General features: G+C 39.3%; 3 protein-coding genes across 11 annotated transcripts in view; 1 reads left to right on the top strand and 2 right to left on the bottom strand.

The window, feature by feature from the left end:
* LOC6574144 (unconventional myosin-XVIIIa) overlaps positions 1–3,513 on the bottom strand; it is a 33,231-nt gene extending 29,718 nt beyond the window's left edge. For 2 of the 5 annotated variants that reach the window (XM_015167284.3, XM_044008384.1), the window contains exons 1-4: positions 3,373–3,512; positions 1,418–1,902; positions 565–1,359; positions 346–489 (exon numbers count right to left, since the gene is read on the bottom strand). In XM_015167284.3, the coding sequence (XP_015022770.2) occupies positions 346–489; positions 565–1,359; positions 1,418–1,864 (1,386 nt within the window). In that variant the 5' untranslated portion in view covers positions 1,865–1,902; positions 3,373–3,512. Of the gene's footprint in view, positions 1–345; positions 490–564; positions 1,360–1,417; positions 1,903–3,372 lie in introns of those variants that run through there. The other 3 variants (XM_002000166.4, XM_015167283.3, XM_044008383.1) reach the window with 3 other exon arrangements.
* A 143-nt stretch (positions 3,514–3,656) lies between these two features.
* On the bottom strand, positions 3,657–4,317 carry LOC116804571 (cAMP-regulated phosphoprotein 19-like). Its single transcript, XM_032732763.2, has one exon. The coding sequence runs from the start codon at positions 4,153–4,155 to the stop codon at positions 3,799–3,801; it is 357 nt and encodes a 118-aa protein (XP_032588654.1). The 5' UTR covers positions 4,156–4,317; the 3' UTR covers positions 3,657–3,798.
* Positions 4,318–4,352: 35 nt separating this feature from the next.
* LOC6574142 (RAC serine/threonine-protein kinase) lies at positions 4,353–9,828 on the top strand. Of its 5 annotated transcripts, none has more exons than XM_032732754.2 (7): positions 4,353–4,441; positions 6,863–7,745; positions 7,813–8,010; positions 8,622–9,011; positions 9,078–9,311; positions 9,369–9,515; positions 9,581–9,828. In XM_032732754.2, the coding sequence occupies exons 2-7, from the start codon at positions 7,218–7,220 to the stop codon at positions 9,662–9,664; spliced, it is 1,581 nt and encodes a 526-aa protein (XP_032588645.1). In that variant the 5' UTR covers positions 4,353–4,441; positions 6,863–7,217; the 3' UTR covers positions 9,665–9,828. The 5 variants fall into 5 exon arrangements, with proteins under 5 accessions (XP_032588645.1, XP_032588643.1, XP_032588642.1 ...); XM_032732752.2 differs by having other exon boundaries at positions 6,828–7,745; XM_032732751.2 differs by having other exon boundaries at positions 4,385–4,739.
* Positions 9,829–14,051: the final 4,223 nt, after the last annotated feature.

Here is a 14,051-nt window from a genome sequence, read left to right as displayed (position 1 = left end):
TCAATGCTTGTTATCAATATTTAATTTAGAATAGCCACAAAAAAAAGGTTTTTGGTTCATTGACTCTAATTTATATTGGTTCATAAAAACACGGAATATTTGTTAGTTTCTATAATAGGTAAGTAGATAGTTAGAAGGAATCCTATTTGATGCAGCCAACTCTTTTTCAAATTACCGAGCCGACTTGCTCGCCACTTGATCGTTCAGAGCTTTAATTCTATCGAAATTACATGATTAATGGAACGATTACGAGTGATTATAATATTGTTGCTATTCCAGGTAATAACTTTCATTAATCACTGCGTTGCTAATGGATTTAGATGGGAATATGAGTTGTTGTCTTACCTGACGCTTGAAGCGCTTGCTGGCGCTGCGACGGAGAGTGTTGCAGTTGCCGTTGTTAATGGAATGATCGATCTCTTCAACGGTGGCCGTGCTGGGCGCCATGCAGCGCTTGCTCAACTCCACTAGCTCAGCTACGGGTTGCACCTAGATATGTGAAGGACACGGAGAGAAGATTATCGTGAGTGTGAATATCATGAGATTGTAAAGTGCTTTACGTACCTCGACGGTGACAGCATCGCCACTGTTGCGTATCATCTCGATGATGATCTCGCGCGATAAATCGCCCACGGGCGTGCCATTCACCTTGATCAAACGATCGCCAGGTAACAGGCCCGTGGCGCCACCCCCAGCACCAGGCTCCGCAAAGATCACTGGTCGAAAGATGGGCGACATCAGCGACTCGGTGCGGTCCAAGCAAATGGCTTTGCGCAGACTGAACCCGAAGTCATGCCGCGGTGATTTCTGCCGTTTGATGACCAGCTGCCTAGGCGGCGGCAGCTGCACCAGCTGGACCGGTGGCAATGGCAGCTGCACATCCTCAAAGGCGTGCACACGGGCCCAGCGATCGATGCCCTGCGATTCGCCCACTGGACTCAGCGAGAATGGAGGCGTGGCAAAGGAGGAGTTTGTGGTATCTGTGAGACTGTCGGCACTCGGTGACGGTGATGTCAGCACATGCAAATGGGCAGCCTGCGTGGGCGTCTGTGGTGCGCCATAGCGCGCGTTCGCCGGCAGGGTCATGGCGCGCTGCTGCGGCGGATGATCGCCGTCGCTCCGCAGGCTCTCCACGGAGGTGAACGAGGTGCCATGTTGGCTGGAATTGGAGCCACCGCTGCCGCCGCCACGGTTGCCCTCAAACAGCTGCTCATTTTGCATGGTGTTGCGCATCAGCATTTCGGGAGTGCCGCCACCGGTGAAGACAATCTCTTCGTGAACGTTGCTCATGTTGCTGCGCGAACCCTTCAAAATGCCACGCTTGGGCGGCTTTGGCGGCACCGGCGGCAAAAATCGATTCTGTCAGCATAATAGTAATTACATTTCAAAAGCATCAACTTCGACTTAGCATGCTCACCTTCAGTCCGCCCGAGAGCAGGGAATGTGTAACCTCGCCATAGTTCAAGATAAGAGATTCGTTGGCGGCGCTTCGACTCTCGATGTGTGTCATCACAGATGCTACAATTTCCTCATTGCCACGATCCTGCTCTGGGCCGCCATTTCCATTTCCATTGCCATTTCCATTCCCATTCGCGTTGCCGCTGGCTGCATCGGCATTGAGGGCCGCAAAGAAATCTGCACTGTAGTCCGCTGTTATGCCGCTGGGCAGTTTTTCCTTCTCCTTGCGGCGGCCCCGTATCTTCAGCGATCGACGCACCTCCTCCAGACGCAGCAGTTCATCGGTGCTCATGCTGCCAGTTACCCCACCACCGCTGCCACCTTTAGCCTCTTTGCGCAGTTTCTTTTCGCGCTTGCGACGCTCCTTCTCTTCATCGCCGGCGCTTTTCTTCATAAAATTGAACATCTTTATCTGTTCGTGTGTGTGGGTCCTTAGGGATCTAGCTGCAATCAGACGATAAAAGAAAGCCTTTTTAAGCTTATTTTTATCACACTTCTACAACAAACTGTCTATATTGACTTTATTAATTTATTTTCATATTTTATAAACAAAGAAGAAATTTATCAGCTCTATTGGAAAAGTCAGTATCAAAAATTACAAATAATGTATAATATATATAAATATTTCCTTTCGTAATAATGAGCACATGAAATAATAATATTTAACGAGCTCGCAAATGTACCTATTATAGATATACATTTGTATGTACGTATGATAAGAGCAGCGAGCTCGCTCCGCAAAAATATCTGATAAGCCAGTGAAACTTTAAATCAATTTATACAGATTCCTGATAAGATAGTATGACAAGCAGCGTAAATTCGTCGTGTATGTATGAAAATAAAATTTGTATACAAGACCGAAGATAACATAAGGAATAGATACAAGGAAGAGACGCGATATCACTAAAATTTCCACCCGAAGTGAACTTCGGGTTCTGAGCCGGTTAACAGTGAAGTACCAATCGGGTAGAAGGGGCAGAGAGGCGAATGTCGCAAGTTCAAGGGCGTGCCCAACCGTTTTGCACATTTTTGTTCTTTGCTGCTAATTTGATTTGCCCTGCCATGCCCTGTCCAGGCCAGCCACAACCTCATGCATTGCGGTTAGTTTCGCATTTTTCTTGGTTACTCTCTTTTCTTTTATTTCCTTTGCTTTTCGTTCGTTGCAAAAGAAACCCTGAGACCAATGCACCCGCACACAACCACAAGAGTTAACTGTTTTTTGCACGTCTGCACGCAAGTGTGCGTGTGTTTGTGTTTGTGTGAGTTTGCGTTTGCATGGAATGGCAAAATCACGTAAACAATGCGTCAGGCATGCATATTTTTGTTAATCTTGCATTTCGCTTTGATGCCAACAGTGGCTTTTTGTCATTGGGCCTCGCCCTCATTTGTTATTATTTATTCAATTATGCGCTTTCTTTTTCAATATTGTATACAATTTTTGTTTTGTTTTCACGCACCACTTACATACTCTCGCACATATACACACACCTACATACACACACACACGTATACGTTTGATACTCGAGGGGCCCGTTGTTATTGCAGTTGTATTTGCAATTGAGTTTGTATTTGTGTTTGTATTGATTGCCCCAGACTCGATTGCATTTCGAATTTAGCTGTTTTATGTTGCTTTATTTTATGGCCACTTGCCGCAGCTGGTGTTTAATTATTTATACAAACAAATTTGTGCTCATTCAGCAAAATCCAATAGACAGAGGGTGGAACTGGAATGCGCGACGAGCCAGAAGCAAAAAAAGAAAGCTGCCTGCCACTCGCGAAGTCAATAACACCTTTGTTTTTGCAGTTTTCTATGTCTCTTTTGATAAGCCAAGCACACGGGTACACACATATGTATATATACTTGTATACAATATTTGGCCCTGAATCAATATTATTATGAATCCTTCTTTTTACCTTTTCGCTTAAACCAATGCGCACAACTACGCGTTTGTCATAAACAATTGCCTTTCTACTTTAATTCTAAAATTTACAAAAATCCACCGTACCGACGACGACGACCGATCGGCCAGTGTGCACACAACTGTTACTTAGAGGTGGAACGATATTTACACACACTTATCGATGTTCGCTCATGGGCCAATGTGTACACACTACTAAACAAACAAAACATTGTCATTGCAGTGCTGTAAGGCGCATAATAATTTCCCTGCAGGTGAGCTCGATAACATTTTGTAGAATTGATTTTTATAAATTACGATTTTATTATATATTATTATTGAATAACATAAAAACAAGTTTATTTTGTAAGGCAGCATTTGTGATCCAAAAACATAATAATCAACTTAATTACTGGCATATAGTATAATTTAGGAATTAGGCTTATTTGGATTTGCTAATATCGCTGTTAGGGTCCTTCCAGGAAGAAGTTTTAGGCTCGATATGATAAGATTTACGTGCCGAAACGGTGTCTGGAGTTGGAATGATCACCCCAACGGTCTCGAATAAGTTCTTCGAACTGTTGACATTTTGTTTGGCCATCTGATAGTCTCCAGAATCGAAAAATTTTGGCTTTCTTTGTAAACGCTTCTCGAGGAAAGCTGAGGGACTAACAGGCTTTTGAACGCTCATATAGCACTGATCTTTCGAATCCTTTTCATGCTCTGCGACTATCTCTAAGTGATGAAATTTATTTTGCTTCTGGGATTGACCACTGTAGTTGTTTTCAGTTGATTCCATGCCGGTAAATCAATTGAATAAATTTTGTATCGTCGAAATACACGTTTATTTATTTAAACATATACGTACATAAATTTATATATGTAAATAGATTTGATGTAGAAGAAAGCTACTATATCAATTGATTGTCATCCTGGCATAGCATGCTGAGTGTTGCTGTGGATGAGTCATATCGTCCAACCGCCATGGTGTTTCGACGAACCACCACAATTTAGACTTCGTATATCGCACGAATAAAAAAGTGAAGCGTAAAAACCAAACGGCGCATCTACATGGAAAATTAAGTGTGAGTGCGTGTGTTGATGAAAAACTAAAACTTCAACATACATATATTATGCGAACTAGGACAAAAAAAGTCTTTCGATCAGTTAAACAATTGCGTGGAGAATCGAACTGTGTGTGTCCGAAGCCACACATACACACAAACTCTAGCAACACTCTCACTCGTTAACACACAACAGAAACAAAAACAACATACGTGAGTGTCGCTGCCGTCACCGTCACCATTAGCAGCAGAGTCTGCCTTTTACAATTCTGAAAAAAAGTAAAATCAAATGCAAAAGTCGGTTCTTTTGAACGATTAGGTGGGTTCAAAATTTGTAGTGGCATTTCAAATGCAAGTGCTTTATGCCGAATTCCCCCAAACAGCCGTGGCCTTTGTTATTGTTGTTCGCTCGGTCGCTTACAGATTTTTCGTTGTCAGAGTCGCCGTCGTCAACGCAGACGCCGACGCCGACGTCGACGTTAACAGTGTTGTCTGCCCCCGATGGTAATCTATCTTTCTGGGGCTGTATGTTTGCGTGCATACATATATGTATGTGTATGCACATATAAATAAACGTATGTGTACGTGCGTGTGTATATATATATATGTGCATTTGTTAACTGTATTAGCGTCTAGACATGTTGCTGACAAGGCTGCAATCTCGAAAAGTTTTGCTTGCGGTTCGGTTTGCCGGTTCGAACAATTGTTCGGACTCGTGCGCAGACTATTGTTTTTTATAGAAGTTCAACAACATGAAGGGGTAATCGTAACTGCTGTAAAAAAAATTCTTGTCATTAAATAGTTAATATGTCTGCATAAACAATTCTCATGAATTTATGGATACATTTGAGTGCGTGTGTTCCGAGTGAACTGGCTTGCAACTGGTTCGGTTCAGGGAGTGAATCTATTCCGAACCTGTGTGCATTTTATTCTTTTTGTTGTTGTTGCTGATCACTTGATGCGCCGACCTACACGCACACACACAAGTACTCTGGCACACAGAAAGAAACGTTATTGTGTACATACATATGTATGTATTGTCTGTCGAGACATGTTCGCGTCTCACCCGTCAACTTCCCCGGCCGGCCTACACGCTTTTCTTTGGTCGCGGCCTCGCACTTTGCATTGCAGACAGACAAACAAACATATGTGCACGAGTGTGTACATACATATGTGTGTGTGTGCTTGTATTTTGTCGATTTTATTTTATGTACATTTGTTTACAGTTTTAGATAGCGAAATTTGTACAGCCGGCAGCGACCGCCAAGGCACGGAGTTGACATTTTCGCAAATTGCAAATGAATATGTTTTTTTCAGCTGCGATCATTGCCGCGCTCTCTGACACACACACACACACATGCACACGTGCCCCTCACACCTTTATCGCTCGTTGCGATCGCAACCAGCGGGCCACACAGACAGTGAGCGCGACATGCAAGCATACAAATGTATGTATGTATATGCATGAATACATACAAACACTAGCGCGTATGCATACATATGTATGTATGTAAATATGTGCGTACATCGGCATGCATGTATGTATGCGTGTAAGTTCATGAACAGCAGTGATCCGTCGACTTGTTTTGATTTAATTTCGCGGTAAATGCAATCGCGAAAAATTTTGCTCGTATCGCTGGTGCCGACCGCTTCGCGGGGAATTTGTTTGAAGCTGAAATGGCAAAAGCAACAATAATAACAACAGCAACAGCTACAGCAAGAACAATTGCGACAGTCGCGCTGTCAATATGCTGGCGCCTCTACATGTGGGCCGCGCAATGACTAAGTGAAAGAGAGCGCCAGGGCAGTCGCCGCCGTCATCGTCGTCTTCGCGCCAGCCCTTTTGCGAACGGAAATATCGTAAATGCTCGATTTTCTGTTTTTCTTTTTTTTTTTTTTTTAATTTTATTTTTATTATTATTTTTTCGAACGATCGATCCTATTTTAAACAGTTTTGCAGCTGCTTCTACTGCAGCTGGTGACGCAAGCGGCAACAATAACAATAACAATAACAACGTCAACGACAACAACAAAGGGCTGTGCAATTTGCCATAAACACGCCAAAAGACAATAACAAAATATGCATATGCATATATGTATGTATGTATATGCATATTAGAGATGGGTGCGTGCTGAATATTTTGCGTGACACGAAAAATAATTTGAAATTGAAATTGGAAGAAAAGTTGTCATTTTCATGTTTTGTTGATTTAAAATCTAGTATACCTAATTTTTACGATCAAGGATTTTATAATCATTCGTATTTTTGTTGAAATTTGCAGGGACTTTCTGAGTTTCATCACGTGCCCATCTCAAAAGGGTACACAGTTGTATTTATGTATAAAAGAAGTGGATTATGCACTCGCGAAAATGCTAAGAAACACTAATACTTTTTTGTACTATTTAGACCTGTGCATTTTTTAACAAGTGCCGTCATTGTAGAACTGGGACTGGGGCGTGCGGAATTGGTTAGCTTGGTACACCCGGAACTGGGAACAGCCTCAACACGAATTATTTACCATTTGCGCTGCAGAGGAGATCGACTGTGGTCGCCAGCGCCGCACCTAGATCTGCCTCAATAACGCCCACACCAACAACTTTAGCGATCACTGGTGGTCGTTTGGGCTTTAATTTCAACAGGAATAACACAAGCAACAGCAACGCTAGCAATAACAACAGCAACGGTAGCAACAGCAACAACATCAACGATTGCAACGTGTCGGAACTGAGCGACGCACTGCTAAACAACGAGGTGCGCGCCATCCGGTATCCAATAGTGACGGCAACAGAAGCCATCATGTCCTTGACAGCAACGGGCTCATCGCCCACCAGCCCCATTGAGCCCTTCGTTTCGCCCATCGCACAGATCGTGAAAGAGGGATGGCTGTCGAAGCGCGGCGAGCATATCAAGACTTGGCGCCAACGCTATTTTGTTCTGCGCGACGATGGTACTCTGATGGGCTATCGCAGCAAGCCGGTTGATTATACATCGCAGGAGCACGTGCTCAACAACTTTACCGTGCGCGGTTGCCAAATCATGGCCGTGGATCGGCCAAAGCCCTTTACATTCATCATACGCGGTCTGCAGTGGACGTCAGTAATTGAGCGCACCTTTGCTGTCGGTTCGGAAGAGGAACGCCAAGGCTGGACGGAGGCTATACGTAATGTGGCCAGCAGGCTATGCGAGATGGGCGAGACGGCCATGTCTCCATCAGCACAAACAGATATGGCCGATGTGGATATGGCTGGCATTGCCGAGGTGGAGCTCTCCGAACAGTTCTCAGTGCAAGGCACTACACGCAACAGTAGCGGCGTTAAAAAAGTGGTACGTATTGGGAAACAGACCCCTATATTCATCTATTTGAACATCGATTAACTCGCATATCATTTAGACTCTTGAAAACTTTGAATTCCTTAAGGTGCTCGGCAAGGGCACCTTTGGCAAGGTAATTCTCTGCCGCGAGAAGGCTACTGCCAGATTGTATGCAATCAAAATTCTCAAAAAGGAGGTGATCATACAAAAGGATGAGGTCGCACACACACTCACTGAAAGCCGCGTGCTAAAGTCAACAAATCATCCGTTCCTGATTGTAAGTGTTATTCTATTTCATCATATCGAATAATTGTCAGTAACGAAATGTGAAGCGTCAAAGTAGGGGGATTCCCCGCTTCGATTTGTTTGCCTTGCCATATGAGTGTCGAATTTAATGGTTAGGCGCAAAAGACAAAGAAACTAAATCGATGGGCCAGATTTGGATATATACATATGTATATGTACTTGCTTTACAGCATATACTTGGATCATCAGCAAAGATGACGTAGCTACGTCTATTAATTTTTATAATTACAGGTGTATGATCAGGATAATTATAATAGATCAATATGCAGCGTTTTACACATAAAAGTTTCAATTGAAATCAGAATTAGATTTAATGCATAGATAGAGGTAGAACATTCTTTACGATACGATCATACTGGTAGGGCTGCAATCAATGTATGTATGTATATTTAAGTTTGCAAATTTATTTCTCTGCAATAAAAATGTATGAATGTAGCATATGCGAATAGCCAGCATAGATGTATTTTCCGACTGCAATGTACATATATTTATAAAGTATTTGATTGTTAAGTATAGATCGTTTTAGCCTAATCATTAATAAATATATCTAATGTAAATGTTTTTCTGTTCTCTGTTTTGTAGTCACTGAAATATTCATTTCAAACCAATGATCGTCTCTGTTTTGTCATGCAATATGTGAATGGTGGCGAGCTGTTTTGGCATTTGAGTCATGAGCGCATCTTTACAGAGGAGCGAACACGCTTTTATGGCGCCGAAATAATATCGGCGCTGGGATATTTGCATTCGCAGGGCATCATTTATCGTGACTTAAAGCTGGAGAATCTTTTGCTGGACAAAGATGGCCACATTAAGGTAGCGGACTTTGGGCTGTGCAAGGAGGACATCACTTACGGTCGTACAACGAAGACGTTTTGTGGCACACCGGAATATTTAGCCCCCGAAGTATTAGATGATAATGATTATGGGCGCGCGGTGGATTGGTGGGGGACCGGTGTGGTTATGTATGAGATGGTGAGCAAAAGACTACATAAAATTTGTAAATACATCTATAAATAAATATATTTCTTAAATTTGTAGATCTGTGGAAGACTACCATTCTACAATCGTGATCATGATGTGCTTTTCACGCTGATATTGTTAGAAGATGTGAAATTTCCGCGGAATATAACAGATGAAGCAAAAAGTCTATTATCTGGTCTTTTGGCTAAGAATCCTAGAAATCGTTTAGGCGGAGGACAGGATGATGTTAAGGAGATACAAGCACATCCATTCTTTGCGAGTATTAATTGGACAGATCTGGTGCAGAAGAAGGTATGACAAATTAGTAATAGGCTTAAACAAAATTAATCAACATTGTATTTTACATAGATAACGCCGCCTTTCAAGCCTCAGGTTACATCAGATACAGACACACGATATTTTGACGAAGAGTTTACAGGTGAGAGCGTTGAGCTAACGCCGCCGGATCCCACGGGACCACTAGGTTCTATAGCCGAAGAGCCGCTTTTCCCGCAGGTAAATTTATCTTTGCTTAACTTACGATACAAACATTAAAATAACATTTGGTCTTCGAATTACAGTTTAGCTATCAAGGAGATATGGCCAACACATTGGGCACCTCGTCGCACATAAGTACTTCCACAAGTCTCACATCGATGCAATAGAACAAGTTTAACAGACACACATAAATACATACTATAAACACATTATGTTCTGCTTCATCACCTATGATCACCCATAATATACTGAGTTATATAGAACTGGGTAATATTGCGAGCAAAACTGAAATAAATTTGTACCGCTAAGTTTATACACCAATAATAACAAATGAATGATAGTAACTTATTTTTCTTACCTTCAATAACAACAGCTGAAAAAAAGCAAGTGGAGGTAAGAGAACGTTGAGCGCGATATATAAAGAAAAGGAAAAATATAGTTTACAACATATAATTATACTTATATACTTATATATACATCTAAATATAACATTTTAAGCATAACGTTTAAAGTGATTAGTTAATTATTAAATGCAAGTATAACATTTATCAAGCAAAAGAGAAAAGAGAAAAGAAAAAACATAAAACAAAAATATGAAACATACATCAGCACACTAATACACAAAATACAATACACTACTAGCATATAAGTAAAAAGAAAAAATTTATATAATTGTGCAGCAAAATATCGAAATACACACACCCACACCAACACACAAAAAACACTATATATACAAGAAACGCATTAATTATACTCCAAAGAAGCAAAAAACAAAAACAATTACGAGTTATATTTAATGGTAAAGTTGCCTCTGATGTGCTCAGCTTTATGGAACAGTTGAATACAACAATAAAATCATGAACTAAAAGCTATAAATAATGAGCGTAAAACGATATTTCAACTGCATGAGCACCAATAACATTTAAGAAAATGATTTAAAGAACTAAGAAAGAAATTTATATATTGCATATGCTTTTTTACACAAATATTTGTACATATTTATATACAACAAATCAATTTTTTAACCAAAATGTAAAAAAAAGTGAAAAACCAAAATTTCCATTTTTTTGAATTTGAAAAAAAAAAGAATAAAAATGCCTAAAATGTTTGTCATAATGATGTCGGCCTTGCAGAGTTAATAAAACAGCATTAAGCATGAAATGTTGTGTATACCTATCAGATCAGGCAACTACAACAGAATTACTACTTAAATTAAACCAAAATAAAAAAAAATGGTAAATAAATTTGATATTTTTTTATAAAAGAATAAAACTATTGAATTACACTTGTAAATAAAAAGTAAAAATAAAGTGAACAATGTTCGGGCATTACAACTAAATACAATATCTACAATAAAAGTATAATCTCTTCTATATACAATGAAAACAGAAATGAGCAAGAACTTATCAATTGAAATATTGAAAGAGAGAAAAAAAAAAAAATAAAATAAAAAAACAGTTAAATGAAATATATTTTCTTAAATAAATACATAAAACAAAACCCGCTTGCAAAACTAAATTAGAAATAATTATGCCAAAGAACCGGCGAAGCGAATATGAAACTCATAAATACATCTGATAAGTTGAGCAGATCCAACAGGTGAGTTAGAGTTTAGCTTATAAAATATGTATTAATTCGAATCCAGTAGTTGAATGCCTGTTGAGGATGTACTAGGAGCTAAACTATAATTGGATCAGGTCATATTAATGTATACGTTAATAAGGTATAGTTTATACAATTCCAAGTATGGCACAATATTATTATTTCATGCGCATCACTTCAATGGTATTGCTTGAGGCAAAAAGTTTGAAATATCGAATGAAATAAAATCGAGAATCGAGTAATTCTTACTGGATACATCAAAATAATAGGTAGCTAATATCATGATAGAGAATCCATTACAGATCAACTATGCAGCTTATAGTTAAACTTTTCATAAGCAAAGCTTATTAGAAACGACTACACAACGATTTCCACAATTCAAAGTTTGCATATATATATCTATATGTATGTATATATATATCTATATGTATGTATATATATATAAATATATATATATATATATATATAAATACATTTAATTTGACTCACGCATACAACTGAAAATGCAAATAAATAGCTGACCAAACAATCAACTGAAATCTGCCAATGCCAACATCAAAACGGCAAGCTTTTAAAATATATCACAAAAGAATAATATATATATTATATATGTATACATATATATATATATATAGATATATATTTAAAAATATAAATCATGTAGCAAAATATTGAGAGGTCGAAATCGTTTAGCTGCAGCATAGACATTTAGGTAATGAGGCATTACTATATCGTCAACCCCTCTAGAAAAAAGTATCCCCCTACCTATTTTTATAATGTTCACGGTGCCCCCATTAAAGTATTTCCATCTGTCATCCCACACAAGAATAGCGAAAAAGTCAAGAATATATGCTTTTAGTTTTCGATCAGTTGTATAACAAATTTGATTTGGAACTTTTATAGAAGTACTGTTAACTACGATGTGTTCTACCAAATGGTTTGAAACTTGACTAAATCTCTTGTCAGGTCGAGCGAACAAAATTGTTCATTTTTTATTGTAAAATCCAAATGAAAAATAAATATATATACATATAAATTAAAATGGAAAAAAAATAAAAATAAATAAATAAATAAACATGATTAAGTGTAATTGTATATAAGCGAAATATTGAAAATTTCGCTCAGTTTTAATAATTACACTAAGCTGATTTATATAAAATAAACAAAATAAATAAATATAAAATATATGCGTTTATAAAACAAGAGCAACTTGTAGATAATATACGATCTACATTAGTATGATATGATTAATTTATACGCGCTTACGCATAGCAACATGCATGCATAATGAAAATACACACACACACACATTTATATATATTTATATATACCATATACATGTGTATGTACATATGTAACCATGTGAAAAACAATTATAATTTAAATGCATAAATAAAATTTACATATAACAGATATTTGATAGAAAACAACAACAAAGACGTTGAGAGATATTTTCTCTGTGTTTATTATATTATAATTATACTATAAAACCTAAATTTAGAAAATAATCTTTTTAATTTTAATTGTGACAAGAATCTCCTACCAATTTAATGCTGTATAACAATATCAAATGGTATAAATAATAGTAAGTAACTTGCCGCAGCCTGATCAACTACATAAATTAATCGCCACACCTATCCAGTTAATGGGAGACATGCGAAAGACTGCCTCGAGACTGCGTGAGTCTATATTGCAAATTGGGTCGAGTGAACTACGAGTGTGTTGCAAGCGCTGTCCGATCCCAACAAATGCAACGACTTGACCGACTTAAATATTCGGGAGCACGCTCAAAGGGGGCGGACGGGCGGGTGGGTGCGTAGAGCGCCTTATACGATGTGTGTGCGCCCGCGAACAATGCGTTTTGTCTGATGATTAATTGCAACACAATCTTGGAGGCCACAGAGCCGCCGCCGTCGCTTTCCCCAAACGTGCAAACAGCGGTACATACACATACACGTACACAAATGCACACGCACACATCGACATTTGCAAATGTGTGTGTCGACAGAGACAGAATGTGTGTCGGAATGGCAGGCGGATATATTATCTGTGACATGAAGCTATTAATTTTTAGCACTTGCACCCAACAGAATAACAAAAAAATTTTAAATTGCGCATGATGAAAGCGAAAGTAAAGCAAGGTATACAATTCAAGTGTTGCAAAATACTCGAAATTAACGTTAATTGAAGTGGGGCTTGGGCTTTAGCCGGACGCAGTGCATCCTTCAGCTGGCAGGCCCAGCCCAGCCCAGGTCGGGCCAGATCAGACCAGGCCGGGCCAGGCCCTTTGAAAGGCGTATTTGGAAAAGCGCGATTAGTGCTTTCCCTTTTGATGCTGCAGCGCTGGTGACGGATGGCAGCAAATGAAACGGCTTAGACAAACGAAGCAGCATCAAGCCAATGAATTAATACTCTTATGCAGTTTGTGTACTGCTGTTGGAAATGAAGAATTTAATTTTTAATTTTTCAGATTTGATTCATTATTATTTTTTTTTTTAGATTTTGTTATATGCATAATGATTTAGCTCAAATTTTAAACATTTCTATTATACCAAGGCTTTTTTAGGGTAGTGCACAAATTTTATAATATTATTTATGACGATTCTAGATTTCGCTGAGCTTCTCTGGAGAGACAGTTATGGCAGTTAGGGTACCCTTCGTCAAGTGTATGCTAGGAAAGATTTAAGGTTCGGTCAGGTGGGGATCAAAGGGGGACGTGGGTAACCGCATCTCGTTTTCTGTGTTTGTAATGCGTTTTTCGCGCTTTTCATTTGCGAAGCGACTTTACTGTTTTCACCTCTTGCTCAAGCTGTTTACTTTATAGCGTTGTGAAAATGTCTTCAAACTAGAAAATGGTCAGCACAGCAGCAGCAGCAGCCGCTGCATCATCTGCAGCAGCTCTGGAACTGTGACTGGGCAGTAGAAACTTGTGCTGCGTTGTGCTGTGCTGGC

The sequence above is a fragment of the Drosophila mojavensis genome, unplaced genomic scaffold (assembly GCF_018153725.1).
Source record: "Drosophila mojavensis isolate 15081-1352.22 unplaced genomic scaffold, ASM1815372v1 contig_277, whole genome shotgun sequence".
Lineage (NCBI taxonomy): Eukaryota > Metazoa > Arthropoda > Insecta > Diptera > Drosophilidae > Drosophila > Drosophila mojavensis.
The sequence above is the reverse complement of the archived record's forward strand: the minus strand, read 5'-3'. Positions and strand labels throughout refer to the sequence as shown.